The sequence below is a fragment of the Amphiura filiformis genome, chromosome 17, assembly GCF_039555335.1.
Source record: "Amphiura filiformis chromosome 17, Afil_fr2py, whole genome shotgun sequence".
NCBI lineage: Eukaryota > Metazoa > Echinodermata > Ophiuroidea > Amphilepidida > Amphiuridae > Amphiura > Amphiura filiformis.
The window spans coordinates 36,951,309-36,974,972 of NC_092644.1; the positions used below are offsets into that span (position 1 = coordinate 36,951,309).

The following is a 23,664-nucleotide window of genomic DNA, read 5'->3' on the forward strand; positions in this document are numbered from 1 at the left end:
AGCTAGCTCTATTACAGGTTTTACAAACAGGACTCACCACCAGCGGATCCAGGAGTACTTCTCTCTGGGGTGCTGTAAAGTTAGTAACCAAACCGGAGGTCCAGGGGGCTGCTAGAGAAATTTTGCATTTCTGAACTTAATTTGTGCGATTTGGTGCATACTTTTTTCTTTTTTTTCTCTCTTTCTTTTCTCTCACTTTTTTTTTTGCAATTCATACCTTGGAGTGCTGCAGCCACAAAAACACCCCCTGGATCCGCGCATGGGATTCCCTATACTGCTGCAATTATAAGAATACTAATAACAAGCAACAATACTTCTGAATTTTATATCTTGGGCACTGAATTAGAAACTGGGTGGATACTTAATTAAGACCTTAAGATTACTACACATCCTTATGACCGCAACAATTTTACTACACAGCTTTCCACAACCATTAGGTGATTGAGACACCAATCTTGTTAATTCCTTTCAGTACATCAAGCCCATCTTTTAAAGATTGCTAAACAAATCAAATACCTTCACTTCTACCTCTTCGTTCCGGTCCAAAACCTGATGCACCGGGGGTCAATTTCACTAAACTTTTAACCCTTTGTAACTCAAGTAATTGTTCATAAAGTTACGAATACCCAATACTAGACGTAATTTTACGAGGGGTCCCTGTAGTAAATTCTTATTACTTACGAAGGGTACAGTTCGTAAGTAAGCTTAGTGAAATGGAACTTACGACTCCTCATAAGTTACAAACGATTTCGAGACTTACGAAACTTTGTGAAGTTGAGTGAAATGGACCCCTGGTCATACGCCCAACTAGAGAACCCAAAAATCCAAACCTGGGTCGGTCAAGCCCGTAAAATCGGATTTCATTTTTTTGTTGCCTAAAGCATCTCTTTCACACCTTCAAATATTAGTCTATAACTTACATGGTACCAAATATGAAGCAGCACTAGTTGACGACTCCCCATTTACTTCCTGTCCACTGGCTATATCACTGTGGTTGTTGGCACTGCTATTGATGTTGGATTGAATATCAACACTGTTAATGTCAGCATCCAAAACAACAAAACAGAAATGAATTATTGGTTAGTCGGTTAGTAATGATTGCAAACGTAAAACAACATAAAACAAAAAAAGTTATGTAAAGTGAGGTTGGATAGCAACATAAGCTATTCTTGAACAACTTTTGATTGACATGACACAGTGATAATTTTGTCTAAATCTGTGCTGATGGACTAAATGAGGAGAGGTGCATAAAAACGGGGGCTCATTGGCAGAGGTGTAAGTTTCCGGAAGTGCAAGGGGGCTTGTCTGGGAAATAGGCTGCAGGGTATCACCCCCCTCAAAAAAAAATTGGGGGGCTCTTTTTATGACGAATTATCATCATCCAATCCCGGAAATGTAAAAAGAAAACATTTCCGTAATTTTTTTTTTTTGGCCACATTTCCGGAATTCCGGGAATTTCCGGAAAACTTACACCTCTGCATTGGGTTATTTCAGTTGAAATCCATATACCCCCCCTATGGAAGTCATGAGGTTAATTTTCCTCACAGGGATTGTGAATTTCTAATGGGGTTACTTGAATGGGGGACTCTATTTGAAATCTACACTTCCAGTGTGGGAAGGCCATGTCTTCCATAGGGGTGTATGGATTTCAACTGCAATATCCCATTCCAAGCTTGACTTCTGTTAATATGCTATCTTCAACATTGAAGACATGGTCATTAGCACAAGTCATATATAATAACATGTAAGACAATTTGCCAACATCAGGCAACCACAATGAGATGTCAATATTTCTTAACCTGACTCCACTAGCCAACTGGCAGGTTATCACTGTTATTCAAGAACATATAACATTGCACACAAAAAAAGCAAACTAAAGAAAACAAAATGTTTGTGCTTTGTTCTTTGGAAGAACATTTCTGTTGAAATACCTGCAAAGAATGCTTAATAGAATACCAAAAGCACACACATGTGATACATTCTAGTAGTGCTCATTACAGCACACTGGCAGATCCTTTCCATTATCTTTTTAATTCTCATTACAGAAAATTGTTTAAGTCATATTCTCTTAGTCGGGCTGACGTCACACAAAGGTAGAAACCACAGAAAATCCAGTGTGCACATGTTCAGTCTTGCTGTGTTTCCCCTTTGTCAAGCTGGTTGCTGTGCACGCACCTGAAAAGAGGACAGCATACCCGGATGTCCGACTGCTAGAATTTCTACATCAGTAGCTGCTCTTTGCTAATGACGTTTTTCAAAGTTGAAAATCTTTTAAAAACCAGATTGTCTCAGCATCAGGGAAACTTGGGCATTCATGTGCAGCCAAGTCTGGACAATTATCCTATCAGTTCCACTTGAGCCATATCAAGTCCTCTTGAAAGTTTATGCTATTGATTTGGGTCATGGTATTGGAATGATGTAGGAGTTGTTGTGTTGTTATAGCAACAATCCCAGATTCTTGGCCATTCATATGGCACTTTAGTGGGGTGCAGCCAATCAGGTCTCTGCTTTAATTCCATTTCTTTTGTTGTGTTCACACCTTTCTTAGTAAGCCACTTGCATTTGCTCCTCCGATCATGCTGGACCAAAAATCCCACCCACCCTCCCAGTAGCTGGAAGGGTAATTCAGTTATCTCATTTGTCCAAGATGCTTCAATAAAAGTATGTCAAATTATAATACTCTCCGCTTTGTCTGGAGTTTTCTTCAAATCCTGAAGAATCTCGTCAGTAGATTGTCTCCACTTTCTACTACGCTTTGTGATGGCTTTATGAATGCTTTGTATGGAGTTCTTCAAATCCTGAAGAATCTCGTCTGTAGATTGTCTCCACTTTCTACTACGCTTTGTGTTGGCTTAATAAATGCTTTGTATGGATTTTCTTCAAATCCTGAAGAATCTCGTCAGTAGATTGTCTCCACTTTCTACTACGCTTTGTGATGACTTTATGAATGCTTTGTATGGAGTTCTTCAAATCCTGAAGAATCTTGTCTGTAGATTGTCTCCACTTGCTACTACGCTTTGTATGGAGTCTCGTCAATACCTGATGAAACTTGTCTGTAGATTGTCTCCACTTTCTACTACGCTTTGTATGGAGTCTCGTCAATACCTGATGAAACTTGTCTGTAGATTGTCTCCACTTTCTACTACGCTTTGTATGGAGTCTCGTCAATACCTGATGAGACTCGTCTGTGGATTGTCTCCACTTTCTACTACGCTTTGTATGGAGTCTCGTCAATACCTGATGAAACTTGTCTGTAGATTGTCTCCACTTTCTACTACGCTTTTAAAGGGAAATGTATGCTTTTATGGATTTTCTTCAAATCCTGAAGAATCTCGTCTGTAGATTGTCTCCACTTTCTACTACGCTTTGTATGGAATCTCGTCAATACCTGATGAGACTCGTCTGTAGATTGTCTCCACTTTCTACTACGCTTTGTATGGAATCTCGTCAATACCTGATGAGACTCGTCTGTAGATTGTCTCCACTTTCTACTACGCTTTGTATGGAGTCTCGTCAATACCTGATGAAACTTGTCTGTAGATTGTCTCCACTTTCTACTACGCTTTGTATGGAGTCTCGTCAATACCTGATGAGACTCGTCTGTAGATTGTCTCCACTTTCTACTACGCTTTGTACATGGAGTCTCGTCAATACCTGATGAAACTTGTCTGTAGATTGTCTCCACTTTCTACTACGCTTTTAAAGGGAAATGTATGCTTTTATGGATTTTCTTCAAATCCTGAAGAATCTCGTCTGTAGATTGTCTCCACTTTCTACTACGCTTTGTATGGAATCTCGTCAATACCTGATGAGACTCGTCTGTAGATTGTCTCCACTTTCTACTACGCTTTGTATGGAGTCTCGTCAATACCTGATGAAACTTGTCTGTAGATTGTCTCCACTTTCTACTACGCTTTGTATGGAGTCTCGTCAATACCTGATGAGACTCGTCTGTAGATTGTCTCCACTTTCTACTACGCTTTGTATGGAGTCTCGTCAATACCTGATGAAACTTGTCTGTAGATTGTCTCCACTTTCTACTACGCTTTTAAAGGAAATGTATGCTTTTTATGGATTTTCTTCAAATCCTGAAGAATCTCGTCTGTAGATTGTCTCCACTTTCTACTGCGCTTTGTATGGAGTCTCGTCAATACCTGATGAAACTTGTCTGTAGATTGTCTCCACTTTCTACTACGCTTTGTATGGAGTCTCGTCAATACCTGATGAAACTTGTCTGTAGATTGTCTCCACTTTCTACTACGCTTTATGTAGAGTAATTTATGCTTATTTGAAGTATCTTTTTGGCTTGATTGTTTTTGTCAGTGGATTATTTCATTATTAATATATTTTTATAGTAAATTTTGGCTGACTTTTCAATAATTACCAGCTTATATAGGGATTTAAAGATTTAATTCATTGATAGAGTTGGCATTGTTTCTTCTTTTGGAGATTTCTGTTTATTTAATAATTATGTTATAAATATTGTTTTCCAATTCAATCCTCTGTTTGATCCAAAGAGGTATCTGTATTTGCTTAAGATGAAATTTGGTTAAATGTGATACAGAAGTCAATTCTTGCATGTCCAGCCTATATGGTTGGCTTGTTGTACACATTTTCCAATAATTCTTGTATTGTGTTATTAATAATATTTATTGGAAGATAAATAACTATTTATATTATGTCTTAACTGCTATGAAAGTGCTATGATTATTATATTATTATTATATTATGAAATCTATCATTATTTATCATTATTTATCTCAATTATATTTATGTATATGAATATAAAATTGTTGAATGGTCATAAATAGCTTAATAAATGGTCCTCATGATCGGGAGGGCAATGTGGAGTCTAATCATTGCTTTGGTGTTGTGTTTTCCTGATGTCTCGAGACAATTAATATTAACATCATTGTTCAGAATGTCAAATCTACTAAGCCTATGAAGTGATTCTTAAGATGTTTTCTAATCACATTAGTTACTTTGCTAAACTGACATTGAGCAACCATTGCACATTCAAGTTTCCAGCACGAGCACAGTGATGTCCTATCTATGTTTCAAAATTAAGTCACTTAAGAAAGGAGTATCATGATTTGCTGGGCATGTGCAATTATGCTTCTACTATTTCAAACTAGCTGTAAAAAAGGAAGCCTCAAACATAGACAATTTACTTTTAGGTAGTCACATCATCGCTGCATAGTCAGAGTCTCGAATATGATTTTTGACTACCTTGCAAAAAAATTACCCAGCAACATATTCCAACTATCAAATGGTCACATATGGGCTTCTGAATTTTCTGATTGTACAGTAACAACTACATGGTACAATCAAAACCTAGTGACCATTTCATCATTGGATATGGGGATGGGCAAATTTACATGCGATACTTAAAAAAGTTTTGATAGAACTGCAACAAAGTATTATTCTTATGACAAATAAAAGCATTTAGTAGATATAGTTAGATGTAAGTAGTCTTAAAATGTACCTCTGTGGTGCAAACACCCACGCACACACATACAGGTACCAAAAACAAAAGCAACAAAAGAAAAACCACCTCAACAAAACATCCAAGCAAAAAAAAAGCAGAAATGTAAGATCAACAGGTGAAATGGAATGTGGAAATCATAGAATCACATCAAATGAGAACAGTTGCGATGTCTGAAATGTAGTTTTTAGTGTAATATCCCCAAGCTAATAACTTCATTAGGTGAAAAGGTAGGTAGTGGACACAATTTCACAAAGGCATCCAATGCAGCCTGAGTCCAACCACAGACTAACTGCAGTCTGTAGATTCAGCTGCAAATCAGGCCCACACCTAGGTCAGGATTTATTTTGAAAGGAGACAGGGGGGTGCAGGATTTCTAGAGGGCATGAAACTTGAATGCATGTTAAATTTGGACTATAACTCCCAACAAGTGGACCTCTTGGGTCATTAACATTTACACTTGAGAGAGTGAGTGACCCATTATGTGAATTTTTCTTCCAATTTTTGACCTTTTGTGTACATTTTAATGTGTAAAAATATTTTTTTAAGTGTACTGTTTAGTTGACAAGGTTGCTACATCAGCATGCAAAGTAAAAGTTACAAGTAGGGTTCCATGTAATGTTTCAGATATGAGCAGTAAAGACCATAAGGCATCAAATATTGTGGATTTGTATGGAGGTGCAAAGAATGCACCCCTGCACTCCCTGGCTATGGACCTAGCCACAACGCATTGCTGCTTCCTCCTATGCAATTTCATCCTCTTACTTTTTGACCACATCTGTAGTGATTTAGGATTGGGTTTAACAGTTAGGGTTAAGTGTTAAGGTTAGGTTTAATTAATAATAATAATAATTAATTTTAGGGTAGCGGTCGCAAATGAAATGGCATTGTATGGACAAAAGTGGCAATAGTCCTTAGGCACTTTGGATGTCTTAGAAAATCATGCCCCAATGCTGAGCCTGATACTTTAAAATGTGAAAACAGAACACTCAAGTGACTATCAAAGCCGAATTAGTAGAAATTACATGTTAGTTTTGAGAGCTGAGAGGAAAATGAATGTGAGAAAAAGGAATTGTTTTGATCTCAGAGATCAAGTTAAGTGACATCAGAAATAGGACATATTTGCAATACACCACCCACAAGAATTTGATTTGAAACTCACATGCACTCTAAATCCCATGCGGTATTATAGCTATATGTGGTTAATGAAATGTGATTAATTGGCAAGTCATTAATGAATGATGGTTATAAGAGGCTTAGAAATTGGCCAAGATAGTTATTTTGAAAACATTGTTTACACAACTGAATTCGCAGCCCTATAGTATCTTTTAAGCGAGGTACCAAATGTATGATAGAGCAAGTAGTACCTACAATGTTTGGGTACCCATGATGTACCATCTGCGATGGAGTACATATGACGATATGGAGAAATTGAACTACAATTGGAATCTAAAAAGGCAAGTCTTTATCGGTAATTGCATTTTATGCAGAACAAAAAGAAGTATGTCTTCACAAAATAAAGTTTGCAATTCATACTTTTCAGGAAACAATCAGCTAATACACTGGTTTTTTTTTCAACCACAAGTCACATGGCAGAGCCCACCCTCCGTAGGTTAGGTACTTTATCAAAATGCAAATGTGACAAGGAATGTGAGTTATGGTACATATCCTTAGAACAAGGGAGTGTTATGAGTGTTCCCTTCATGCAAAACAGAGTTAGACTAAGGTAAAAACTTAATTATGAGGGACTAATGACTATACAGAATAAAGCTCATAATCTCTCAATGAAGTTTTCACACTAGACTAGTTTGGTGATTTCTTACATGAATGAGTAACCGTGATGAACAGGTGAGTATCTAACTCTTAGATGAGATGTAAAGGGTCCCATAGGGTACCACATAGAAGGGTCTGGTTGTGTATGTCATATTTACAAAAAGAACTTTACATAGCATTCACCTGCCTGCCACATATGCACTAACGGATCTAAAAAGGGGGACTATGTGGTACTCTAAGGGATCCCATAGAGTACCACATAAAAGGGTCTGGTTGTGTGTGTCACATTTACAAAAAGAACTTAAAAAACATTCATCTGCCACATAGGCATTAAGGGATCTGGCAAACTATGAATAGATGAGTATCTAAAATCTAGATACAAGGGATCCCATAAAGTATATTGCTGATCGAGATCGATGGGCAAACGTGATGCATGCTGGGAATGAAAAGGGCTCAAAAGCTATAAAATTTGTCACCAGAGATTGTGAATTTGAGCCCTTTTCCTTCCCAGCATGCATCACTTTTGCATATCGATCGCTATCAGCAATATACCTTATACAGCGGGTACCACATGATAAAAGGGTCTGGTTGTGTATGTCATATTTACAAATGAACTTCACATTATATTCATCTGCCTAAACATAATCTGTCTGAAACATAGCAGTGCAGACTAGCATGTAAATATCACACATATGGTAAGCAAACACACATAGCTTTAACATTAACCGCTTTCTGTTTACTAAATGGCACCACTTTTCCAATTTAATGAGAATTGGATAAAATTGAGCTGAGGGAAATATTGCATTAATTCTGGTATTATGATCTCATTTCCATGCCATCTAGACTGATTTTTAATAATGATTTGAAACAAATATTGGTTCTTTTTTTATCCAGCATCCGGTACATTTTGATCAATTTAGTTTCCTCACTATTTTTTCCTTGCTTATTTTAACTACATTTTAAAAGAGTTAAACTTGTCTTTGAATGAACCTAAACAATAAATGTCACAATTTTGATAACGATTTTCAATAACGATTTTAAACAAATATTGGTTCTTTTTTTATCCAGCATCCGGTACATTTTTATCAATTTAATTTCCTCACTATTGTTTTTTCCTTGCTTATTTAACTACATTCAGAGTTAAACTTGTCTTTGAATGAGCCTAAACAATAAATGTCACAATTTTGATAATGCTTGCAAAACACACACAAAAACCTATGCCCTACCAGCTTTGACTGAATTTGCGCATTTTATTCTAAACTTTAAAAGCTGGAGTTCAGCTGCAATTGAATGCACAACTTACATCTGAAGACATCTTGCACATAAATAGTTCTTATATCTTCATTAGGCAGGAAAAACCTCCCATGTGTCATTAGCCCCTGAACATGTTTAAAACAAAATCTCCTAAGTATTTATTTTATTTTATTTTATTATTTATTTTATTAGATCTTATTTTGCCTGGGGAACAAACTCAGTGGTCCACACTGATTTCCAGTCTGGCCCACGGGTCAAACAAAATACATCAAAATACAAATTAAATATATACAAAGAATAACATACCATGGATTTAACAAATAACATTATATATGAACACACCAAGGAAGCACACCTGTGCTGGCCGCACGGCTGGCCATGTCAGCAGGCTTCTAAGACAGCCCGCTGACAAAGTCCGCACTGCAGCCGACCATCACTGATGCAACAACCTGAATATTTAAATAATTAAATTGCACATCGCTTTGAAAAAGTAACCTCTTGGCAGTTTGTTTTAAACATGTTCAAGGGCCACATGTACATGGAGGTTGTTGGGCAGACAATATATATGCAAACCAAAATAGGGCTATTTACATACAGCATGCAATCAACATATTTCCAGGCTCCCCGGGCCAGGCTCTCGGGTCAATTCTCAAACTTTAAACATTTTTTCATTTAAAGCGAGTGCCACATCGCACTTTTCAACTGGATAGGCATCTAAAACCAATGACTAGTCCCACAAGTGATTTGATGGCATGCTATGTGTATAACCAGTATTGTAACGTACGTGATATTGGCCATGGATTGCGAAAGGTCCACATTAGGCTGTGACCGATGTCCTTGTGCATTGTCTTGCCTTTGTAGCATTCCTAAACATTGTTCTAAACAATCCATAGCTGACTGTGATGTGGCTTTAAGTAGTAAACAATCCTGAAAGAAAGGATAACAAAGAAATACAAAATTAGAGTCACGCGGTAGCATGACCAGCAAGTTTTAAAAAAAACGACTGATAAAGAAGAATAAGAAGATGCACCGCGGGACTATATTTACACGAAACAAAAGCGCTATTGTTCTATGATATTTTTTAAGCTGGGTACAAAATATATCTAAAACCATGCTAAATCGTATTTACTATCCAAAGTGTAATATTTTAATAACTCATTAATTCAAAAAGTTACACCAATCATACAGTTAATCCGATTGTTTGATAATAAATAAACATTCTTGCTTTATTTCACGCGGTATTTCATAGCCAAAATTAGTGGAAAATCATAGCTAATCATACTGATATCCACAATCTTTCGTCACTGCTACAGCCATACATGGCTGTCACTGTCGCACTACCTTTTGAGATTCACTTTCAAATATCCCCTAGTATATTCCTGGATACCCTACATACAAATTCTGGATCCCATTAAGCCAAAAAATCAAGTTTTTCGCAATTCTTTTATTCTTTCCGGACCACAGCATACATTCATATTAATAAATACTCCACTTTCACACGTCGTTATAACGGGTCGTCCCGTGGCGAAGCGGTTAAGGTCCTGGACTTCTAATCCATTTATGAATTTTTGCTCAGGTTCAAACTTCCCACCACTTTTTTTTTTTTTCTTAATGTTTTATTAACCAATGTATTGTCATAAATCAAGAATAACACCATCTCGAACATCCATTGCTATTATGATATTTTTTTTTTCATCAAACAAACATGTCTGATTTTTTATTCTCATCTAGGCCTAGGCCTAGGCCTACTTTCACCATCCAGATGCTTTCACCATGCCTGACTATCATGACATCTTCGTTATTTAAAACACATTTATCATTGGCTCTGTTCACAGTTCAATCTGAAATTATATTTGCAATAAATATTATAAATTGTCACAAATTAAAATCACAAACCGCGAAAGATCGCCAACAACTGCCGCTGAATATTGATATCAAACTAGATTTCACCGCAGGGGCTATAAAGAACCACAAACCGCGAAATTTGGATATCCAACTAGATTGCCCCGCAGGGCTACAAAGAATCACACACCACGAAATATGGATATCCAACAGGCTTAAACTATAAATTAGCTCCCGATAGAGGGCAGGGCCTGATAAGGGTAATTAAAATCACAAACCGCGAAAGATCGCTGACAACCGCCGCTTAATAGGGATATCCAACTAGATTGCCCCGCAGGGCTACAAAGAACCACAAACCGCGAAATTTGCATATCCAACAAGATTGCCCGCAGGCTTATCGATTATAAAGAACCACAAACCGTGAAATATGGATATCCAACAAATTAAGACAACAAACCGCGAAAGATCGCCAACAACTGCCGTTAAATTTGGATATCCAACTAGATTGCCTCGCAGGGCTATAAAGAACCACAAACCGCGAAATTTGGATATCCAACAAGCTTAAACTAATTAACTGCCGATAGAGGGCTTGATAAGCGAAATTAAAATCACAAACCGCGAAAGATCGCCGACAACCTCCGCTTAATAGGGATATCCAACTAGATTGCCCCGCAGGGCTACAAACCGCGATAAAATGAAATGAAATGAAATGAAGAGCCACAAACCGCGAAATATGGATATGCAACTAGATTGCCCCACAGGGCTACAAAGAACCACAAACCACGAAATATGGATATCCAACAAGCTTAAACTATAAATTAGCTCCCGATAGAGGGCAGGCTTGATAAGGGAAATTAAAACAACAAACCACGAAAGATCGCAGATAACCGCCGCTTACTAGGCATATCCAACTAGGTTGGCCAAGAGGGCTACAAAGAACCACAAACCGCGAAATTTGGATATCCAACTAGATTGCCCACAGGCCTATAGATTATAAAGAACCACAAACCGCGAAATATGGATATCCAATAAATTAAGACCACAAACCGCGATAAACGAAATGAAACGAAATGAAGAGCCACAAACAGCGAAATTTGTATTTGCAACTAGATTGCCCCACAGGGCTACGAAGAACCACAAACCACGAAATATGGATATCCAACAAGCTTAAACTATAAATTAGCTCCCGATAGAGGCCAGTGCTTGATAAGGAAATTAAAACCACAAACCACGAAAGATCGCAGATAACCGCCGCTTAATAGGCATATCCAACTAGGTTGGCCCGCAGAACTATAAAGAACCACAAACATTCAAACACGATTATCTTGCCTAGTCGGGGCATTAAGACGCTTCCGTAGTATAGGCTTAAATATATGCGCATTTACCAGTTCCAACTTGGAAGTAAATCGGACTTACTCTCCGTATCTCTCTGGCATTGTCAACATTGGGTGTGTGCTGTTTATATTTACATTTTCTGTACATATTTACGTTGCCTTATTGTGTACGCCTCAGTCACGCGTGACGAGCAAGTTTTAAAAATAAACGACTGATAAAGTTTTGTTTAATTATTTATTGTCATAAATCATGAACAGCAACTTCAAACATCTATTTTTCGTTTTATGGAGCACTTTGTAACCTGATGACTTTCCAAGCTTGGAGCTACTTGGTTACATTCATAAAAAGAAAAGAAATCTACCAAAAAAGCGTTGACAACGTAAAGAAATCAACAAGTTTAAAAAACCCACCTCGGCTCACTTTTTGAAACTTGGTCCCATTTGTAAAAGGTATTGATTTAAACTTCATCATATTATATAAATTTAAAACATTTCCAGAAGTGTAGTAGGCTTGTAATCTTGTTGGAAACGCTGTATTCTGTTGAAATAAAATAAAAACACTGATTTGCTGTTGGTATTCAAAATGGGACCAAGTTTCAAAAAGTGAGCCGAGGTGGGTTTTTTTAAACTTGCTGATTTCTTTTACGTTGTCAACGTTTTTTTGGTAGATAGGTTATAACCAGGAACAGAAGATTTTTCTTTTTCTAGTCCAATAAAACAGTACTCACTGTGGATATTTTGAAGTCTTTCAGACTCCTTTTCTTACACTATTGTTGTTGTGACTATCTTCTGTTTACCACTGAAGCTGACTTTGTTAGTAAAATGATAAAATAGTCTTTTTATTTTTCTATAATACTTGTTAACATCACATCACCACAACTATTTGCAAACCATGAGAGTTCTCAAAGGTGCATCTTCATCCCACACAATTTTGCTCTTCTTTTGCACTTTTTTATTTTTATAAAATGCAAGGTGTACAATGGCCCATTGGGAATGACTAGCACAGATATAGGCAACAGAGCACTATTATAACATTTATTTGTTAAATACATAAGTAGATGTTCTAAAAATGCCGACTTACCACAATTTGTATGCACCATCTCACAAATAATAATGCAGAATTTATTGTTTCTAAACTTTTTTTTTAAATATCTTTCTTAAAAATAGATTAAGAGCAGGTGCTGAAATGAATACATATATCAACCAGTGTCCTTTCTCCACTGATGAGGCAAGTCTCAAAATATGGAGTGTCCAGGATTCATGCCTATAATGTTTTTACTATTGACAAGTAACGTTAGCACACATTTTTGGGTACAGCTTGGAATCAAAAGCATATGCTCAAAGCACTTTGCACAAAAGCATACACATGCACATTTAAAGATGCTGCATGGATGAGCACATGAAACAGCTGCCTCAATACATTGACGTCACCGACTCGTCAAGTCAAAATATTACAGCCAGTCGATTTTACACTACCTCCCATATTATACCTTGACCTACATGTATCTAAAATAATTTTCTAAGTGTAAAATTATTTTTATAAATACACAACCAGGATTTATATGCAATTTCAGAACTCTTATACTTGTAACTTACATGATCTAATGCATTCAATGGATGACCACACTGAGGAAGACCCTGAAAATACACACAGAGTACAAACTTAGTAACATCATTAATGTCTTCAAATGAGTTCATTCAAAAAGCCAACAATATATAAAATACAATGAAATATATAATCAAATGAACAAAAGCTTATTTAAAGGATTCAACAGGTTCATGTTGATATCACCATTACCAATCCAGGACTAATTTAGTGAGTTAGCTATACAAACTTTCTTACACAGAGTATGGCCAATTTTATCCTTTCATTTTTTCCTGCTTCTGACATAACTTTAATGTTTTATTTAAAGATTACACACCTCTATATCGCTAACAAGTGCCCTCTTTTGAGTGTCAGCAACTGCTATAACATCTTTGGCATTACGTAGTGATTCCTGAGTTGCCGTTAACGAGGCAGCAGCGGAGGCCGATCTCTGACGTTGTGGCGTGACTACAGACAATGAATTGGAAGGTGAATGACGCAAGCCTGAATACCGTCGGACCGACGTACGTAGATCAAGTGACTCTGTGGAACCATGGGTAGGTGTGACTGGCTCAGGTATGCCCTGTAAGCAAACAAAGTTTGGGGAATAGAATACAACCTTGTCAAATCCAAACATGTTTTGCAAGTCAAAGATCACCTTACTTATTTAGCTTCCACCTTGTCATTCTTGAATGTTAATGATTCTTCTTCTCAACACACTTAACTCAAAGAATACACCGTGCAGCACTCCCAAGTTTTTCATTTCTTGTAATAAATAGCAAATTACATTGTAAGGCATGTCCATCCTGTGATGTTTGTCAAATTTCCTTTCAAACTTACTTATTTTTGAAAGCCTTTAAACATCTACCCTTGTTAATATCATTATTGTAAATTTAGCTTGATGTGTCCCACAAGGTTCAGTAGTTGGCCCATAAATTGGGCTATTCCATTTAAAATCCACTCTATCCCTGTGGTAGATTTTGGAAATATCTTCCACAGGGGAAGTATGAATTTCAAATGGAATTAACACATTAGCAGCTTCATTTGAAACTCACCCTCCCTCAGGGGAAGATTCAGGTTGAATCTTTCTCAGAGGGTAAATGGAATTCAAATGGAGCTGCCTAATGTGCTCATTCCATCTGGAATTCATACTCCCCATGTGACAGGGGTAGTGTGGATTTTAAATGGAATAGCCCAATGCTCACAACTCTCTTAAACACCTACCTGTGATAGCACTTCCCCTTGTCTTTGTACAACTGCTCTTAGCCGGCTCACCCAATGTTGCCTTTCCCTAGCATCTTGCGCTCGTAACCTATACACCTCCCCATTTGCTGCATTGACAGTGAATGTTTGTGAATCTTCATCACTGGGTGATACTACTGCTCCCTATTAATGAAATAAAAGTAACATTATTGACATGATTTTAGAGGGAACAAATGTTTTTCATGTGAATACAATGCAACTATTAGTTTGAAAACTGACTAACATTTAATTTTGACTACCTTCCTTTAATTTAGGTATCAAAGGTTTCTACACCCTTCAATATTTTAAACTTATAAAAATAATATACTGAACATTTTCAAATTGTTTGTGAAAACATTGTACATTTCTGTACTCACAGTTAAATGAACGGATCCCCTGGGTTTTTGCTGCTGCTTTCGATTATCTTCGGTCTGTAAGAAAAACAAAGAATGTTATACATGGCGACTCAGAAAAGTGCAGAAGTCATCTTAGTTAACTTTCCATGAATGGTATATTCATTACTAAACTTTTGTAAAAAAATGGAATTTCAAGTATCTCCCATTTATTTTTTATGACAAATATTAGTGGTACTCAATTTCAATTTTTGTCTGTGAGGCATCAGAATTTTGAATGAGAGAACACTGTATAGAAGAACTGTTGTTTTCTTCAACCTGATTGGCAATCAGAAAAAAGAGATTTATTGCCCCCCATTCAAGACCAATAAGCATTTTTTAAAGATGCCAAAAAAATACCCGGAATTTCTTATCCCCATGGGCACTACATCCTTCCTTAGAATGCCCCTGATTGGTAAATTACATGATATACTCATCTGAGTAACCAATCAAAATAGAGCTTTTAGATCTCTCAGCAATTTTAAGCTTAATTCCCTTCAGCCTGGCTGACCATTCTTATCATGTCTCCAATTGGCTCAGTATATTGATATAGCCCTCTTTGTAACCAATCAAATTGGGTTAACTGCTCTACATCTTCAGTGGCGTACCGTGGCCGCCCCAACCCCGGGGGGCCTGAAGAAAATTAAATTTTGCCGCCCCATCCTCAAAAGCCCGAAAAGGTTGACCCAATTTTTTTCTTGGTCATTTGAAAAAAGTGAAGAGCAAAAAAAAAAAAAAACGTTTCAGGCGGCCCTAAAAGCAGCACATTTTGATGTAGAGTACCATTTTTTTATAATTTTTTATGCTTTATCTAATTTTTCCGCCCTTTTTATTTACTAATTCTTTTTGCAGCCCTCTTTTTGCCGCCTTCTTCTTCCGCCGCCCTTCATTTTGGCCGCCTTGCTTTTTAACCGGGGCTGGCGCTAAAGCCCCCAAAAAATATGCGCATGATCTTACCATATAATAATCCAGAGTACCCCTCTGTGGGTCCAGCATAAACCACCGGTACTGGAATCCTTTCACTACATTTGTGTATTTATACAATTGCCCCTCCATTGGTTGACTGGCAAGAAAAAAGACAAATACTTCGGTAAAATATGACTTCTATTTAGTTATTCGATGGAATAATATGATGTATACCAACATCGCTGTTGGGTTAGCTTCAACACATGCAATTATTAAGTCACATAAATGCAAGCAAGACATAGATCTCTGCAACACTTCATATTTGGCTACTTCATTGTATTTGTAATCAAATACTATTGTTATTTTTTTCATATTTAAATAGAGGTTTTGTGTGAATCAAACATTGATTCTCGTAACTTTTCAGGGGTATATCTAGTGAATACCTTACAAGAATTGAATGATTCCTACAATATTTTTCACACTGCAAACAAATCCTTCACTGATTTCTGTATACATGCCAATTTGCCCGTGCTTAATACCAAATAAGAATCCTTGGTGCCTCTGAAAGTTTACTTCCACCCCAGATTATGTTGCAGCAACCTGCATCTTACCCGAGTCCCATAAATCTTTATCACATGACAAAATATGGACTAAATCACAACTTTTAGGACAATAGGGTAAGATTCATGTTATTGATATGTCTATCCTTGCACTTGCGTGACAACGGGGGACTCTACACGGGAATCAGGATCCGCATCAATGCAACCTCCTGGGATGTGTTTCAATCAGATCTCCTCTTGTACGCACATATGGCATTGTGTTATGAGCAGCGCCCTACATACACACAGCATCGTGCCATGAGCATCCTACGCTCTCTGCAATGTGCTGTAATGTACTGAACTCAAGAAACACACTCACTACACAATAACATCCCGGATGTTTATCCGAGTGCCGTGTAGACATTTTCTATTATGAATGCGCATCCTGGGAGATCACATTGATGCGGAGCCCACTCTTGTGTGGTGTCACCCATTAGTAACATGCAAAAATTGCAGAAAGCAAAAGGTTTGGTCCACTGACTTGTCTGAAATCAAAACAAACATCTACCATTATGTTATAATTAACAAGTTAACATTCATTGTGCATGCACTTTATTCATCAACTTAAACATACATGCAGAACACAACTATCTAACCGTGGACACACACATTTGAGTTTTTTTTCGCCTTACTGTGGACATGGTTAAGTTTTTACTATACAAGTGCAGGCTCGCCTTATACCGGCAACTGCTGTCAATAGCTATAACACTTTCTAATGGTGTTTTACATCTAGAAACACTGTCTAGGAACCGTGGATGTCCATTGTTCATGTGCATCCACGGTTCCTGTATGTCCGCTGTTGTACAGAGAGGGGTGTGTTTGTTTATAAACACATGATGAGGACACACCCTTGCTCACCCCTACACATTCACACACCTGCATGTAGTCATACACCTCCACAAACACCCAAGCTGCATGTTTTCACCGACAAAAATGGACCCTCCTATGCTGTTACCATTACAACCGTGGACCTCTAATTCAACTATTAAAAGCGTGGACTTTTTTGGTAAGATATGATATTAACTGCCAAACAATGAGCCTAGTATTACACAAACTTTATACTAGGCCCAATAATATACCCCATGCATTATTATGACATGTAGTGCCTCTGCCGCTCTCTTACGACAGTGGATATCTCGTTTCCTGTGGGTCTGCACTTATTGAAATGCCATAGGTGGATCCATGTTTGTCTCTATGTAAACAAACATACCGATGCACACTACACAAAATATGCATATAATCACATACACTTAAACTTGTACACAAGCAATTAACATGCATCCCGCAAACAACACACAGCATGACAGCAAAGTAAAAGATGTAAGAAATCGAGGCAGATACTACTACAGAGAGAAAAGAAGAGAAACACTGTAAAAAAGTATATTCAAGAGAAATTTGACAAATGAGTTAAAAATTAGATCAGTGGATTCAATGGAATGATGCAAGCAAGATGAATTCATGACAAGGATTATTAGATGTAAAAGGTAGAAATGAAAGAGTTTAAGGATTAGCATGATAAATATATGTACTATTACTACGTACCAACAAAATGATCGTGTTTGCCTTCAATCTAGTTTTCACTTTGAACAGAAATTCCCCTGGGTAAATTCTTATCATGGTTTCAGGAACGTTTTCAAGTTTTTTAAAGACTCTCACCACCAAGGACTCATGAACAAAATTTTTTCTCTGATCAGGGAAGTGTCAGCACTTCCCTGCTCTGATATAGGGTCACTCTGATAACAATTCTGTAAATGATAGCTTCTTTAGTAAAACTCTGCATGACTATCAAAGTGGTTCGATTCAAAGTGTACCAACTCGGAATTGACCTTTTCGGTAAATCCCATAAGCCTTTGCGAGTACACCTGAGAACTCATCATTTTATGTCACGCCAACTTGCAATGCGCAGTAACTACAGTCGATAAACAATGTGAGCATCGGCGCAGATCGGCGTGACCTATGTTCTCAGGTGTACTCACAAAGGCTTATGCTGTTTTAGTTTGTCACATATTTTGTTTACAAAAAAAAACTGCACGGGAATTCCAATCATGAACATTGACAAATTAAGAACATCAAAACCAAAAGAGAGCCTATATTACACTTGTTAAAACTTTTTCGAGAGTTGAGAGGCTTTTCTCCCAATTTCTAGTCCAAGTAAACTCACAATTTTGGGTTGGGGATATTCCCTGTTTTTGAAGGCAAGCAAGATATTTTCCTCTACACGCTTAAACACAGCAAACACTCTATACTAATTATATCACAGCAGTTAGTTGGGAAGGGAAGAGCCACAGCCACAGATTTATGTCTTGGAGATTAACAGCAACCAACTCTCCTGTAACCAGTGCTTCACTGCTCATGACATGGGCACAGATTGGGGATATCAATGACTTTACAATAATGAAATGAAACTTCATACATGAAAGTATTTCACTTAAACCCATTCATGGAATATCAGCCAAATATACATCATTATATCAGCCGTTTTGTTCCGTCACCATGGATGCTATATTTTCTGTAGTGTTACCATTTTATTTCTTGGTAGGTGTAGTAGTAGAAAGTAGGTACATCACAGGTGTCTACTCCATAGTGCTTACAGTTTTGTAAATGTTATTTTTATATTTGGTGATGAGTCAGTACACATTTTGGGCGCAACTGTAAATTGCGAGCACTCGCTCATTAGCTCAAGGCACTACATACATATATGCACACGTTTACAGGCCTACAAATTCGGCAAGAATCTGAGAATCCATTCTTGCAGAGGTTCTCCTTAACTGATTTGAGTGCATCTATATGAGATTTGCATAGATTTTTTAAGCCTAGACACTATTCAAGTAGATCCAAATGGATTCTCGCAAAGTGAAACAAAATACTACCTCTGGTTTAAAGATACCACATAGATACATGCACAAAACAGCTGCCTCAACTTGTTAAAGTTACTGACTCCCGAGATTTTAACTAGCATAGCTTTTTAATCGACAAAGATCAGATGCATAGCACTATGAGAAATCCGCAATATTGGATTGTCATTCATTGGGAACAAATAGTGTAACCCCTCCCAGGCAAATACCCCCAATTTCTGCCCATGATTACAAGACAGTGAAGCTGGCCAGGTCAAGAATCTCCTGTACAAATCCATGGGATGAGCATACCTAAAGATATCTTCTTCTTCCACCTCCTGTAGGATACAATAATGTACAAAACAATGGCATGATTTAACAAAGGATATACATGTGTGGACTAAAACTTGTGCTTGTAACATTCAGGATCAAATCAACATGGACATGCAGCAGAATGAACTTTAGTCCCAAACAGCCCTCGAATTAACCCACTGCATTTTGCCGTGGGTGCCCATCCCCACTGCCGTAATGCCCTCAAAATATGTCCTATGCCCAAGGCAGTCACTTGCCGTGCCCTCTAATGAAGTTGCCGTTGGTGCCCCAGCACTGCTCCTTCATTATAAAATTATCTATCTATGTTTGTGTGTGTTTTTTTCATTTTTGGGAAATTGCCTTGGTGCCCTCCTCAAATTTTCAACAGTTGCCATGATGCCCTCTTGAAATATTCCAAACTGCTGTGCTGCCTTGCCTTTCAGTGAAAATCCAAGGCAATTATCAACTTGCCCTAAAAAAGTTGCTGTGCCCCTTCAGATCGTTAATTCGATGGCTGGCCCAAATACTGACTTGCAGATACTTTGTAAAGAGTTAAATGACAAACTACTTATTTGTGAGAGCCCCCATCCCCCTTCCCCTGGGTCTAGTAACCAAAATGACCATGAAAGTCCCAACGAGGTTCAGAAATCTATCTTTTTTGGCATTAGGCATTTCAGGCACAGCCGGTGAGTGACAACATTCACAATACAAAGAGGGTCACAACTGTTTCAAGTGAAGAGGTTGTCCCTCAAGGAGAGGACTTTGTCGTTTGGACCCTTAAATTCCAAATTTTGGTCAGGGTCGCCAGACTTTGACGGCCCGCCAGTCGCAAACCAAGTGGAATAATGGAATTTGAATTGTTTTCTTGTGACCTCACCTAGGGATCCATGAAGGGTGCCTTTGAGCAGAATCCAAGAGGGTGGATGTACACTCGGTCTGCTTTGGCATGGACTGACCCATGTGCAATATTTATGTTTTGAGTTTAATTGTCTTAGTGGGTAAGAGGGGTCACACCCCTCGGGTGATAGTGTTCACGCTCCTGGCTCCTCTTGGCTAGCCTACCGGGACAATATTTTATAATTTTTATTTTATGACATGCTTTGTAAGTGTATTTTTGATGCAGATCTAATGTGAGGGTGCTTTAGCTTCATGAACATATTATAGAGCACCACTACACCTTGGCTGCCATGGGAGCATGAAAAACAACTGATTGGGTGATGAAATCTACTAAAAGAGAGCAAAAAGTCATTGGTATGGCATGCACATACAAACAATAATTGGCAACAGCAGATATTACTACAATTACGTGTACATCTATGAACTATGTGATTTAAAATGTCATGTGAGAGTGTCCATTTCTATCCAAGGGGTCGTCCATAATTTTCGCCATTTTCACTTACGTACGAAGCGTACGTAACTTTTTATCCCCTCCCTACCTCGAGTTACGTACAAATAAAATGGCGAAGGATTTCCATGAGTAAATAGCAAAATTGAGATGTTGGGTTGGGGTGGGTTGGGGTTAGAGTTTATGTGAAAGGTTCGATCATGTTTAGGGTTGGGATTAGTGTTCCAGGAGGACAGTTGGTTCTGAATTAATGTTTTTACAGATAAGTTGTGAAATGCTGAAAAAAACTTCTTTTTAAACCATATTTTCATGAAAACGAGAGCCATCAATAAATTAAAATATAGCTTAAAATGCAGCCCGACTCTAAACTAAATGACTAATGTACCCCAAAATCTGCCGAAAATCCCAATACTTTAATTTCCACTAAGAACCTCCGGGATCACATCATATATGGGGTACCAGGGGGACATCCCTTTGGCATGTTTGATGTACTAGTATGCGCTTGCAATTATGGGTTTCATGTCTTTTGTCGCAACTAACAGACAATCCACACTTGAGCCTTTGCTGCCATAAAGCGCAGATAGAAAATATTTTGGTATGAACTAAATTAAGCATAATGTAAAATAGGTCCATTGTGCACATTAGACTCAAAATTAAAGAGAAAGTCATTGTTTGCATGGCATGTTATAGAAAAATTTTAGGTCAATTTTATATGAATAAAATATTGGAAATTTTTTTTCATTGATCAAACAAATCGCCATTTTTCTTACGTACACATGCCCAGGATTTTTACCCCCTCCCTCCCTCTTACGTACGCTTTGTACGTAAGTGAAAATGGTGAAAATTATGGACAGCCCCAAACAAATATACCCTGGTACACAAAGTGATTATCAGCAAAGGCATTATCAGCAATTTGCTCAACAATTTTAACTTTATTTTTAAAGCTGACATTGATTGTTCTAATATCTTGTTGTTTGTCATGATTGTTTCTTGTGCCAAAACTAGAGTATATGCCATAGTAAATATTTTAGTACTTCCGCGGTCCGGGTACGCATAGAATTTGTGAGGTGTCCTCCCCTTCTACGCACCATAGACCAGGCAATGGGTGAGTGCCACCCATCTTGTTGTTAGCCAATACCAATCCGCATTGTTTATCACCTCTTGGGAGTTGGGACACTGCGTTTACGCTAGTATATGCTCGGCACACAGCACAGACCAAGGAAGCAATACAAAATTTACTTACCGGTACATTTGTAGTTAAGTACCGGTACGTCCAAAGTTGTAAAGCTGCAAAGATCAGCGATTGTTCTTACTGATTTCTCGCGTCTGCCAAAGGGGACACCCTTTCAAAATCCCTATTAGTTTGTACAGGGCCTTTTAGTTCCAACTTTTGAACTTATTAATTTGCTTTTCCTTTTGCCGTTATTGGCAAATTTGACAATCTAAAAAATTGTTTTAATGCGTTTGAAAACTGACGACGAGTCTCTGTCTGACTTAGGCCATATGATGATATTGGTTCCCCTATTTATCTTACGGTACACACAGTAACCAGATCGTGTTGTCGTAGATAGTAAGACAGATTTGTCGATCAAGCTTTTGTGTAGCAAATCCAAATTGAAATTTTGCAAAGCAATTTTTTTCGTACTTAAAAGGGCATTTCGTGATCCACAGCCTCATCCCCCACTTTTCTCAAAAAAGTTGAGATTTTTATATCACTGGAAACCTCTGGCTACATAATGTTTATGTACAAAATATTTCTTGCAGATTAATTCGTTTAGCAAAGATATTGTGAAATTTGAATTTCGTTCTGGTGCACCAGAACGAAATTACAACGTATTGTCTATGCTATGCCATGGAGCAGTTTAATACACATAAATCATGCATAACTCGCAACGCAATATCGGAATCAACTGAAATTTTGGGAATATGCTTTTTTTGTGGATATGTACTGAAAAATGTCATAAAAAGAGGATGCTAGGATCACGAAATACTCCTTTAAGTTATGACTTAATTTCATGGATACCGCACCTCACTTTACCTGGTCACTGACAGAGGCTGAAAATGTTACTACAAATTCTAATATTTCTTCATGTTCCTGTATTTATGAATCCCCACAAAATGCTGATCACCTCGGTGAACAAGGTGAATGGGTGTTAATACTGCACCGTATGTCAATATTATACATGTACTGAGTTGTCGAATTCGTCTACCTTTTTTTCACACTGACATAAAAACACTCTAAAAACCACCTCCCACAAAACTTACGACACTATTAATAAATTACATGTATTGTATAATATTACATACTCGTGCTCGCCTCACAACTGTAGCAATTTGTTGTTTCTCAGCTTCAGTAACAGACGGTGAATCTTCATTCGATACTCCTTCACGTAGACTTCCTTCATTAGCGGCCATTCTTATTTTGATATATCGTCGTCGTCGTCTCACGTGATGTCACAACTTTGCTTCCGTACTTTTACCTTTGAACTGACAGATTTTGAGGGGGTGGTTGAAGCTCACAGACATTCATATTCACAGTTCACAGACCCTAAAAGCTCCTAAACATTCACAGATTTTGTGGGGGGTGATCCCCGGGGTGACAAAAGACTGATTTTTTAAAGAATTGTCTAGTTTAGGGCCCGGTTTAGGGACCGTTCAAAAAATAGGCGGGGTGCCGGGGGCTGATGCAAAAAAGGGGGGGGGGGGGCCTGAAATTTTTGACCCTCCTAAGGGGGGGGCTCGGAAAAAAATGACCACACAT

General features: G+C 37.8%; 1 protein-coding gene across 3 annotated transcripts in view; it reads right to left on the reverse strand.

The window, feature by feature from the left end:
• LOC140137730 (oxysterol-binding protein-related protein 11-like) overlaps positions 1-23,326 on the reverse strand; it is a 38,095-nt gene extending 14,769 nt beyond the window's left edge. Inside the window, exons 1-9 of one of the 3 annotated variants that reach the window (XM_072159495.1) lie at positions 23,211-23,326; positions 19,559-19,584; positions 15,865-15,970; positions 14,893-14,946; positions 14,498-14,659; positions 13,611-13,856; positions 13,285-13,326; positions 9,297-9,439; positions 921-1,006 (exon numbers count right to left, since the gene is read on the reverse strand). In XM_072159495.1, coding sequence (XP_072015596.1) covers positions 921-1,006; positions 9,297-9,439; positions 13,285-13,326; positions 13,611-13,856; positions 14,498-14,659; positions 14,893-14,946; positions 15,865-15,970; positions 19,559-19,584; positions 23,211-23,318 — 973 coding nt within the window. In that variant the 5' untranslated portion in view covers positions 23,319-23,326. Of the gene's footprint in view, positions 1-920; positions 1,034-9,296; positions 9,440-13,284; positions 13,327-13,610; positions 13,857-14,497; positions 14,660-14,892; positions 14,947-15,864; positions 15,971-19,558; positions 19,585-23,210 lie in introns of all 3 variants that reach the window. The other 2 variants (XM_072159494.1, XM_072159496.1) reach the window with 2 other exon arrangements.
• Positions 23,327-23,664: the final 338 nt, after the last annotated feature.